We start from the raw sequence: 12,330 nt of genomic DNA on the forward strand, positions 1-12,330 counted from the left end.
AGCCTGACGAAGAAACTACCAAAGTCACGGCCCTGTGGTACTTCAAGGTCTTCCAAACACCTCTCATACATGCGCTTTGCGCTTTCCTCTTCCATGTCTCCCAGTGCCACTCCATGTCAGACTCTGGGGAAACAAGGGCCTGGAAAGAGGCTAAAGGAGCTGGGCTGAGGGCACCCACACCTTCAGCAAGACCACCTCTGTGACCTGTAAGTAGGGTCCACAGCCTTGCCTTGGCTGGACGCTTCCAAACGTGGCACCACGCGGGTATGTTTGTGGGTCTCTTCACAAGTCATCTGGCCTCACGGGTGGAAGAAAGGAATCTAGTTAGAGACAGCAGTGCCCGGCCTGGTTGTGGCTCTCAGCTGCTGCTGGTGGGCACCCCTGCTACCCAGCTCAGGGGTTGTCTCTCGTTGGGCCCAGTACCTGCCAGTGTTTCTGGCATCTTAAGGACATAGGACGGCCTTCCCCACACTGCTGTCGGGCCGTGGCTCCCACGGCTCTAAAGGTCACAGTCTCTCCCCAGCTCTGCTCGGCATTTCTCCAGCTCTAGCACTTTCAGTTAGAATACTCTCACCAGTGAGTCTAGTACTGAACTCCCACCCACACACTCCTTCCACCCTCTAGGGAGCTGTTCTTCTCCTTTCCTCGAGGTTTTCCTGGAGGCCTCGGTCACACTGCTAGTTCGTTCCCTCCTACAAAGGGCCCACCACCACCCCAACAGTATGCCTTGGGTTTCCCTTCCTCTGTATCTTCTCTCTCCAGCCCTGAGGCTGTCAGCACTGCAGTGCCCACGCCTTCTGCAAAGCTCCCAGCATGCTGGATCTGCACATGTAAACTGCTTCGCTCTCGACCTTACATTAAACATGGGCCTGGACTCCATTCGTGCACAGGTTCGGCATATGTGTCCATGAATGACATCGATGTCATACTTTAACACACACTTTAGTAAAATTTCTCATCTGATTCTCTAAAAATTCTTAAGAGCTGCTTTGCTAAATAAATAAATAAATACATAAATAAAAAAAGTGCCTGGGTTGCGGCCCCAGCTCCATTTCCAATGCAGCTTCCTGCTGATAGACACTCCAGAAGGCAGTGGGGATGAGGCACACAGTTGGGTGCTTGCCACCCATATGGGACACCGGATTGAGTTCTGAGTTCCCGGCTCAGCCTAGCCCAGACCCGGCTGCTGTGATCATTTGAGGACTAAATCAGCTAGATGGTAGATTTCTTTCTGTCTCTCCTCTCTGTCTCTGCATCTCAAATACACTGTAAACATTTTTTACAGTCTGTTTTTCATTCTCTCTCTTTTTTTAAGATTTATTTATTTTGATTGGAAAGGCAGATATACAGATATACAGAGAGGAAGATCTTCCATCTGATGGTTCACTCCCCAAACAGCCGCAATAGTTCAGAGCTGAGCCAATCCAAAGCCAGGAGCCTCTTCCAGGTTTCCCATGCAGGTGCAGGGTCCCAAAGCTTTGGGCCATCCTCAACTGCATTCCCAGGCCACAAACAGGGAGCTGGATGGGAAGTGGAACTGCCGGGATTAGGACCAGCACCCATATGGGATCCTGGCGTGTTCAAAGCGAGGACATTAACTGCTACGCTATCACACCGGGCCCCATTCTTTTTCTTTGTAATGACTTATTTTACTTGAAACTCAGAGTTAACAGAGGGAGAGATAGAGTGATCCTCCATCAACTGGATTACAACGGCCAATTCAGGCAGAATTAAGCTCCCTGCTTAAGGCCTGGGAAAACAGCGGATGAAGGCTCAAGCACTTGGGCCACTGCACCCATGTGGGAAACCAGGATGAAGCTCCTGGCTCCAGGCTCCTTGCTTGTGGCCAGTCCAGTTCTGGCCACTATAGCCATTTGGGCAATGAAGCAGCAGATGGAAGACCTCTTTTGCTCTGTGTTTCTCCCCCATATCCCATAATTCTGCTTTTAAAAAAATTCTATCTCCCAGAAATAAAGAAAGAAAGAAAGAAAGAAAGAAAGAAAGAAAGAAAGAAAGAAAGAAAGAAAGAAAGAAAGAAAGAAAGAGGCCCGGCGGCGTGGCCTAACGGCTAAAGTCCTCGCCTTGGAAGCCCTGGGATCCCATATGGGCGCCGGTTCTAATCCCGGCAGCTCCACTTCCCATCCAGCTCCCTGCCTGTGGCCTGGGAAGCAGTCGAGGACGGCCCAAAGCCTTGGAACTCTGCACCCACGTGGGAGACCTGGAAGAAGTTCCTGGTCCCGGCTTCGGATCGGCGCGTACCGGCCCGTTGCGGCTCACTTGGGGAGTGAAACATTGGATGGAAGATCTTCCTCTCTGTCTCTCCTCCTCTCTGTATATCCAGCTTTCCAATAATAATAAAATCTTTAAAAAAAAAAAAAAAAGAAAGAAAGAAAGAAAGAAAAAGAAAAGGGGGACCTTAGCCTTTTTCCAGAGCTTACAGGAAAAACAAAGCTCCGTGACAGAGTCAAGCCTAGGAGGGTAGTACCATCAAGCTCCTAATGAACAAACCTAGACTTTCTTCTGGTAAAAAACACATCAGCCAGTGAATCACATGTAAGCTTCTGTATGTGCGTACATTTATGGCAAGCCCCCAACTACTTTTCAAACACACATGCAGCCAGAGTGAGGGTTAAAAAAACAGCTCCATTTTGGCAAAATACTATAGGGAAGGGAAAAACAAAAAAGCCACACTTGCTGTTATGTATCTATTGGGCTTGCTTCTAGATTCTTCTGAGCTAGTAGCTTTTATTAGCATTGAAGTTCTCATCCAACAAGTAAGGATGAAGTATTACTCCTTCCCCTAAAGAGACATCTGTCTTTTATAATTATAGAGGGGTGGGGGTGGGGACTACATTCCTGTTATCTACCAGAACACTGGCGTCTCAGCCAAGCCAACTCCAGCGCAGGTAGCAAAAGACCCGCAGATGTCAAGCCCATGGATGTCCGAGTCCTACTGGAGACCAGACAGCTACAACTGGCTCGCAAGCTCCGAGGGCCCAAGATGTGTGATCACACCCCCTGGCCTCCTCTTCCTCCATACAAATCGTGGGGTTTTTCTTTGTTCTTTTTTTTTTTTTCTAAAGGCAATGAAAAGTTAGTGCAAGACTTTTCAATGTGGTGGATGAGAAGGCTGAAACGACCAAACAGAACCTACTCACAGGACACTTTCTCAGCTCAACACCACAGGTTCTGAGGGGAGGCCTGTGTTCTTCCTGTGGTTTCCTGAGACCAGGGCTGGGGGCAAAGCAGGAAAAACAGACTCCTCTCTAAATAAACCCACATGTCAGACAGGCACCTAGCAGTGTGTAGGGGAATGAAGGCTCTCTCACTATGACTGTTCCGTCAGCTGGCTGGAAGGCACCCACCACTGGGCCATCAAACAACCACAGGGCAGCCGGCCGGGGCGGACGGAAACAGGTCAGCTTGTTCCTGGGACCCACTGCTCCTCAGACATAGAGACAGATCAGCCAGGCCCCGGATTAACAAGAGCAAGTTTCCGCCAAGTTTCTAAAATAGATGGGTAATAGAGAAATAGATACACGGGTGTCCAAGAGAGAAAAAGGGGAACCAAGAGCTTGTAGAAATCTGCAAATGCAATATTTGATTCATCATTACCACATAACTCTCTCCAGAAACAATTCATTGTCAAATTTGACAGTTCTGTTTCCCTTAATTTTAGCTCCTAATCATCTAAGACATTTAGGTCTCATTTTCGCAGCCTTACCACCCAGTTCACTGGGCCTGTGCTGTAGCATAGCAAGTTCAGCCTCCACCTATGATGCCAGCATCCCACATGGGTGGCAATTTGAGAACTGTGTACTCTGTTTCCTACCCAGCTTCCTGTTAATATGCCTGGGAAAGTCATGGAGAATGACTCTAAGCCCTTGGGCCCCTGCACCCATGTGAGAGACCTGCAGGAAGCTCCAGGTTCCTGATTTTGGCTTGGCCCAGCCCTAGCCATTGTGGCCTTTTAGGGAGTGAATCACTGGATGCAAGCTTTTCTCCCTATAATTTTATCTTTCAACTAAAAATTTTAAAAATATTGATTTTTATTGGAAAGGCAGATTTATAGACAGAAGGTGAGACAGAAAGATCTTCCACCCACTGATTTGTTGTCTAGATGACAACAGCCAGAGCTGACCTGATCCAAAGCCAGGAGCCAGGAGCATTTTCCAGGTCTCCCATGTGGGTACAAGGTCCCAAGGCTTTGGGCCATCCTCTGCTGCTTTCCCACACACTTGGCAGGGAGTGGATGGGAAGTGGAGCATCTGGGACATGAACTGGCACCAAAATGGGATGTGGAGGATTAGCTAATTGAGCCATTGCGCTGGCCCCTATGAATTAAATTTTTTAAAACAAGAAAAGAGTGTCTGTAAACAGACTTTTCAGAAGCTGAAAAGTCGGGATAGAAAGATAGCTGAAGGAAAACCTTCCTCTCCCTTCTCTGACCACTACACGCTGGGCCCAGCACTGCCTGGTGTGTGCTGAGCAGACCAGGGTAGCAGGCCCACCGGGTCAGAGCTGGGCAGCAGACCCCCAGCAGCCATCTGATGGCTGCTGATCCCAAGAAGTGAGCAGGTCTAGACGGAGGGCAGGAAGCTGGTAACGGTCTCTGTGCACCTCACAGGAACGATGAGATGCAGAGAATGGGACAGAGGACCCATTACATCATCATACAACCGCAGAAGCAAGCCATCAGACATGACCAGAAAGGAAGTCTCTGTTCGCTCACCTCCACGGGCTGACCTAAGACTCCGACTTGTATCACAGACCCACAATGCCCATAGCCAAGCATGGGGACCAGGAACAATATAACCAGCTGCCTCCCTACATGCATGCCCTTTGTGCCAGTGGCCACACCTGACAGGGAGCCGCCTTTCCCCAGTGTAAAATCACACTTCTTCAGACTGGTCACTGAAACCACTCCCCTCTTGCCTATTCCACACGCCAGCCTGGCACACCCTTCCCGGGGAGGCTGCACGGGAATGGACACTTGCTCTGCTCAGCCAGGACCAAGCAGCGCCCACAGAATTTTCTGTTCCTCTGCCGAAAGGAGAAACACAATCCAGGAAAAGCTTCAACACCCTGGTGTGGGCATGGGCATGGGTGTGCCAGAAGTGGAACTACCAAGAGAGGCTAAGCACGGGCATCAGAGAGGCTGTGAAAAACTTCCGGGGCAGCTAATGGCATTGATCTTTAGATTTCCGGGGGATACACAAAAGGCCCCACATGCACCCTCAGTCCCATCCACCCAGCCTCAGCTCCGCCAGGGCCAGCAAACAAACATGCACATTCTTCTAGAACCGCCAGCCCATCCAACATGGTCCTCTCGGCAGGGCCTGTTTACCTAAGACACCGGGTGCTCTGATGTTGGACTGCACATTGGGAGGTTGTGTGGGTGACAAGAGGCAGAAGGAGCACAGAGAGCCGAGCAGCAATTTTGGGCTTGGTAGTGACTAGATCCAAACATTTTAAAGGAAACCGTAAAAGGGGTTGTGTGTGGGGGAAGGAGAAGGAAATTATGTCAGCCACCGCCAGAGCTCCGGCCAAGGCATTTTCATCTGCGTCTTCATGCCTACCCTCCAAGGGGTGTTTGCGGGAGTAATGTTTTGAAGTAACTCCACTTAGCAACCAGCGTCAATAAAATCTTCCAGGCCTGCTCAGTGGCTGCCATGTACAAAGGTTAGGCATGCCACCACCCCCCGAAGCACTCGAAGGAAACCCTCTGCCAAAAATGCAGCACGAGCAACTTAGGGTAAAAAGCAAAATGAGACTATCGCTTGAAGAGAGTTATTTATAAGGTGCTCCTAAGAATATTAAAACAATGGCGACTTTTGTACTGAGTCCTAAGGAAGCGTTAGACTCTGTTCTGATGAGTTGGGACGTCACACCTGAGACGAAACCCCTACACTCCCAGCGCTACCCTAGGGAAGGAGCAAGCACTCCTGTAATGGGCACTCTAGAGACCCAAAGGACTCCAGTCACTCAGCCCGGACCACACAGCTGTGAGGAGCTGCGCTCAGGAAGCCCGCCCGTGCAGGCTGGCCGCAGAGCCCGCAGCACGTCCAGCCCTCCGAGGGGTAGAGGCCCAACTTTGGGGAGATAGGGCTGTCTCTCTCCTTTGTCTTCTTGATGCCTTTGACTTTCTATATTTAGTAACAACCAACATGAGAAATGTTCACTTTCTCTCCCAGGAGTCCCAGTTATTTATAATACTGTCACCAAAGGGAAAACATTTTCCTATCCTCCCTCAAATTCCAAAATACAGCACCCAATCACAGCTGCTGTGTGAAAAATACATACTGTCCCCCCAATATAGGACATCCATGGGAGACGGAAATGAACAGACTGAAAGGAGGGCATGACAGGCAAACTCCTGTGGACACACAGGGCGGGGAGGAGGCGGGCAGAGAAGGCATGTTGGGGGCACATGTTGGCTCGAGAAGCACAGCACTGCCCTGCCGCGGCTGGGCTCAGCTGGCTGCGGATGAACTCAATGCTGACATCTCTCTCGTAAGTCCTAGAAGGGGCCTAAGTGACTGATCAGACGCTTAGTGAGCTGACTTTCCTGTGCCGGTTGGCACACATGTGGGCGTTGGGAGGGCACGGACTGGGATTACAGAAATTAACGCAGCTTGCAAAAGAATAGCACTTAGCTGTAAGAAATCAGGGGAGAACATCTAGAACTCGGAATGTTTCTTAGGGATCGCGTCTTGTTACATAACACAGGAAAGCAGTAGCCTAAGCAGCTTTCCCTTCCCCCAGCTAGGCAAAATGCACACAGCGTCTCCAACTGAAGATTAAACAAAAAAAGCTGTGCTGTCAGGTGGAAACTTTTATTGTATGCTGTTCACAGGGGATGGGAAAAATCAGAGATCTCTTCAGGACAGTGCAGAATGTGACCTGTGGCTTCTTCAATCTGTGGTATTGGAAAGCAGAACGGACACCACGCTGCTCCCTGACGCTTGTGGCTTGTCAGTTGAAGGGGTGAGCCCTCGGGAGCACCATTTCTGCAGTAAAGACTATTGACAAAGGCTCCCCCAGATAAACAAGGCCCCAGAAGGCTGTGATCTCCGAGACCATAGGGGAATGTAAAAACAGCTATTTTAAATAAGATTACTGAAAGAGTACTTTTTTTAAGGCCAATAAAGCTCATGGGCAACAGTCACTAAACAGGAAAGAAAAAACAGGAAATGTCTCTCCTCATGGACTTCCAATGGCAGGGTGGTGGCGGGCCTGCACTGAGTGGATCTGGCCTCAGGACATCCCCAGTCAGCTTCCTCCACAACCTGCCTGCTTGATTTCAACTAACCTCTGGGAGACCCTGGTGAAGACAGACATGCTGGGCCAGTTGCAGGCCAGGGGAGGTCCATCAGCAAGTGAGGCGGGCGGACCGTGGGGTAAGAACCGGTGTGTGTAGCTGGCCCAGGGATGGGGCAGGTCCAGGCAGCCCTGGAAAGCTCTGCTCAACCCCAAGCTGGTGGAAAAGTGGTCCACAGCACGACTTTGTCCTCAAACACCAAGGCATCTCGGCACCATTCCACCCCTGCAGCTCCCATCCCGTGCCATCCTGCCCGCCCCACAGGGGTGGAGCACTATCTGCATCTGGCTGCTGCTGCTGCTGCTGCTGCTTGGGGCTGTGCTCGGGTCCACACAGTCATCCTGATCCTTGCATGCACCTGGCATCCCCACATCTGAGAATTATGTCACAGCAGGCGGTGGGGGTGGGTGGGCCAGAGGGCCAGTGGGAATGTGGTTACACAGGAACAGGTGCAGCTGGCCACCCACCTCCAGCCCCAAGTACCAGCCTCTCTGGAAGATGCAAAGACATCCGCGGGTGGCAATCATGAAAGGGCTGATTTTAAAGAAGCACCGGGAAGACGCCCAAGGTGTCCTGAAAAGCCAGGGCTGACTGTGCAAACCGTGTTGGTAATCTCCAGTAGCACACACAGCCCGCTCCCCACAGCCGGAAGCACCACGGTTCTCAAAGGTTTCCCACCCCAACAAGGGGACTTTTTCTCTGCAGCGTGGTTTTCTAACTGTTCTGTGGAGATCTTGCCACCCTGGAGACACCGCTGTGCTCAGGAGTTCCAGACGGCAAGGGGAGTCAACTCCTAAGACCAGGGGCCAGGACCCGTACGCAGTTGTCCTAATAACAGTTTAACTACAAGCACAGGCATCACTCCGGTCCCACTGCCTCCTCTCCCTGCTACCCAAGCCGCTGGGGGGTCTCGGGGGTCTCGTCGGGCAGCCGTCGTCCAGCACAGAGGCCCGCGCCTCAGCTTCCGCCTAGCCCCACTCCTCGGCAGGCGCTCCGAGCAGCTCCTGTCTCGGGCTTGCGGTCGGCTGGCCGCGGTCTTAGATGCTCGATACCCTCTCCCCCCACTCGCACATACACAAACACACGGAAGCCACCGCCGCCCCGCGAGGTTCTGACAACTTTGGAGAACGCGGTGAAGACCCCCCGCCCCCGCCGCCACCGCCCCAGCCCGCCTAGGCTGTGACGAAACATAGCCCCGCGGCCTGGGCCAGCTCCGCCCGCCGCGGGCTCGGGCGGTGGCCGGGGGTCCCTGCCCCGCGGAGGCGCAGGGCGCGCGGGGCAGGCAACGGCGGACTCGGGCCGGCTCACCTGGTGCGTGTTGTTGGCCAGCTTGGCGACGAAGCCCGGGAGCCCGCCGCAGTCCCCGTCCTGCCGCGCCGCGCTGCGGCGCCAACGGCCGCCGCGGGTGAACAGGCCCCCGGCCGCGGCCGCGCGCAGCCCCCAGCTCACGCCGAGCGGGCCGGACCAGCGCGGCAGGGGCGCGGCGGGCGGCGGCGGCGCGTCCAGCCGATCCTGCCCGAGACTCACGGGCGGCAGCAGCTGCAGGAGGAAGAGGAGGCCGAGGCCGCGGGGCCGGCGCGAGAGGCCGTCCGCAGCTGCCCGGGGCCGCTCCATCGCCGCCGAGTGCCGACGCCGCTGACACCTGCCGCCCGGCGCGCCCGCCCACCCCCGCCGGCGCCGCGCCACACCCCCGAGCGCGGCGGGGCGCTCCTTGGATACGCGCGGCCGGGCCTGTGCGCCCGCGGCGAAGGCCCGCCTGTCCTTCTTCCCCGGCCCACTCCTCATTGGCTCGCGTCGCCTCCGGCTTCGGGGGTCCGGGATTCGGATGCCAAGATGCGGGACTGATTGGCTGGAACGTGGCGGGGCACGGCTGAGGTCACCCCCTCGCTGGGCGTCTCCGGGGGCGGCCCTCCAGAGATCCCCACCTGCCCTCGAAGCCCCACCTCGCCTCCACGTTTCCCGGCTCCCCGGGCACCTTCGCTTTGGGAGTGGGCTCCGAGCCCGCTCCTCCGCCCCCCACTCCGGCCCCGACCCCGACACTGCCGGCGGTGGAGCGGCGCCTGGCGGTTGCTCCGGAGTTCCTGGGCCGTCTCGGCTGGGGAAGGGGGTGGGGGCAGGCTTTCGTCAAGAACCGGTGCTGCAGGTTTTAGCCCCCGCTGGCTGGGGCGCCCATTGTCTGCGGAGACAGCCGCCCTGCTGCTGGGGAGTGAATGCCCAGTCCTGCGGAGGCAGATCCTTAGGGCTTCTCCGTGACTCATGCGAGCCGCGAGGGAGGCTTTCCGGCGCGTTGGGCCTCCATCGCCTGCCCCTTCTGTGGGGAGGGGAGGCTGAACGAGGTAGTCACTACGGCTTTTTCCTACACGTGGAGTGCCGCTCAGGGTTTTAGAGGGGGGCACGCCAGAGTGTGGAGGGTGGGAGTAGGGGCAGAACTGCCCGGTGCCTGCTTTGTACGTGGCCATTTCACAGATACGCGTCTGTCCTCGGCGGCCTTGGCATTGCGCAAGTTGGACTTGCAGTACACTGTGTACTCAAGTGAGCACCCCAAGAACTAAAACCCCTACACCGTTCCCTTTACAGCAGATGCAGCAGCTGCGCACACAACTGCCAGAACAGGTCAAGCCAGTTCTGAGTTCTGTCTTGGTAATTCTCTCATCCCTCCCCAAAGCTGGAAAACGGCCCACACAGGAAAAAAAAAAAGCGACAGATAGCAACTATGCAAAAACGTTACACTCAGATAAAGCAACAAAATGACTTCTCACCGTGATGGAGGGAATGTTTGTTATGGAGCAAAACGGTGCAATGCACCCAACCCAGTATTTACACAAAATATTCTGGCCATATTGACTTGCAGAAAGAGAGACACATTTATAGTAGTCCCCCCCCCACAACAACACTCGTGTGTTGGGGAGGGGGACAGGGTGGACGATGTTTCCGAATGCCACCTGAGGAGGGTGGGACTGCCACTTCAACAATCGTCCAACTCTACTTACGGCACTGACAAAAACCTGATGGAAATTGGTGGGGAGTACTTTCTTCCTTTCCATGACCACTGTGTATCAAACTATGTTTTAGTATACCGAGTATTTGGACTATGCCAAATAAAGAGTAGATCACAAGGCAGTCAGTTCCCGGAGCATGTGATTACTTGGGGGGAATATTTCTTTGTTTGGGAGACACAAAGATGAATGGTCTATTGTTTTATGGTTTGAAAAGAATAGACCCCAGCTCAACAGTGCCATCTTCCGGGGAGACGAACAACTACACCTTGTAGCTCTAACTTTGGCTATCTTCGCCGTTATTAATGTGTTGCATTTACTGATTCTGTGCTTACTGTACCTCCTCCAACTAGAACAGTTTCTGGGGACACAGTGTCACCTTGCATGCCGCCCTGAGAAAATGTGAGTGAATAAACTCAGGATTTCACTTGTCTGATGTGTTTTCACAGCTCTGCCTAATACATCAGCTGGCTATTGTCAGAAGGTGGTCAGTGAATTTCTTAAAGAAATAAGCTGAAGTTGAGATGGGACTTTTCAACATTATTTCTAGTAGGATTTAATAGAATGTATCTCCCAATCAACATGTTATAATCAATCAATAAGGATAAATTTAGAGTCCTGGGCCTGGCACAGTAGCCTATCAGCTAAAGTCCTTGTCTTACATGTGCCGGGATCACATATGGGCACTGGTTCATGTCCCAGCAGCTCTGCTTCCGCTCCCTGCTTGTGGCCAAGGTCCCTGCTTTTGGGCCCAAAGCCTTGGGACCCTGCACCTGCCTGGGAGACCTGGAATAAGCTCCAGGCTCCTGGCTTTGGATGGGGCAGCTCTGGCTGTTGCAGCTGCTTTGGGAGTGAGTCAATGGAAGATCTTCCTCTCTGTCTCTCCTCCTATCTGTCTCTCCTTCTTTCAAATGAGAAAAAAAAAAGTCTTAATATACCAGACTGTCCTGTGTGTCCAGTGCAGAAAGAATCCTCCCAAATGCTACCTGTCGCAGCAGCTTCCAAACACATCGGAGCACAAGTTTCTGTTTGAGCACAGAATGAATTAGGAACTCAGCCTATTCAAATGGTCATTGTTATTATAAGACTAAATGTAGAGTCCAGCAAGTAGATGGACTCATCAGTGAATTCTCATTAATGAATGAATTTTTACAAAATCCATGAACTGGACATGTGGACAGCTCAAGTATCTCAAATTTCCTTAAGATTTCCCTAATTGAAGCGCAGGCTGATAATTCAAAACCAGAAATTCCAGTTCAAGACCCAATGGCTGAATTTTCAGTGTCCATAGCCACTCCCATCTGTTTACTAATGACAACAGCCACTTTCTGTGGTTATTGTTTAGGACCAAATGCAGTAATCCTGTAATCATCTCAACCAGTCAAACGACAACAGCTCTGCTGGGGACATGACAATACAGTCCAAAGTTTCACAGAAACTACTGAATTCTGCAATTATTTTACTCATTTGGCTGATTTGTAATTGATCGCCAGTGATGCCCTGAATGTGCATTTTTTATGCCCCTTAACTTAATGAAAAGGGAAATCTCAACTTGTTCAAGACACAAAAACTAGTTCAACTCGGCAGATGATTTTTGAGGAAAGGCACATGTCATGGTTTTTGCATGAGCAGTGAAGAGCATCTGTCAGATATGGAATGCAGCAAAAAAAAAAAAAAAACCTATTGACTGAGGAGAAACCACTGGAAGCTGGCAGAATGGCATAGTAGGTTAACCTTAGCCTGCAGTGCCAGCATCCCATACAAATGCTGGTTTAAATCCCTGCTGCCCCACTTTCAATCCAGCTCCCAGTGTACCTGGGACAGCAACCAAGATGGTCAAAGTCATGTGGGAAAACCAGCAGAAGCTCCTGGCTCCTGCCTTCAGACCGGCTCAGCTCTGGCAGTTGAGGCCATTTGGTGAATGCACCAGCACTCTGCCTCTCCTGTCTGTAAAAATCTGCCTTTCAAGTAAGAAAGAGAAACCAGTGGTATTAACATCTACTCACCACCAGG

General features: G+C 52.4%; 1 protein-coding gene across 4 annotated transcripts in view; it reads right to left on the reverse strand.

Moving 5' to 3' along the window:
* Positions 1-9,106, reverse strand: part of SORT1 (sortilin 1) — a 73,107-nt gene extending 64,001 nt beyond the window's left edge. For all 4 annotated transcript variants that reach the window (XM_058659989.1, XM_058659986.1, XM_058659988.1 and 1 more), the window contains exon 1: positions 8,630-9,106. In XM_058659989.1, the coding sequence (XP_058515972.1) occupies positions 8,630-9,106 (477 nt within the window). The remainder of the gene's footprint in view (positions 1-8,629) is intronic.
* Positions 9,107-12,330: the final 3,224 nt, after the last annotated feature.

This window comes from Ochotona princeps, chromosome 2 (assembly GCF_030435755.1).
Source record: "Ochotona princeps isolate mOchPri1 chromosome 2, mOchPri1.hap1, whole genome shotgun sequence".
Classification (NCBI taxonomy): Eukaryota; Metazoa; Chordata; class Mammalia; order Lagomorpha; family Ochotonidae; genus Ochotona; species Ochotona princeps.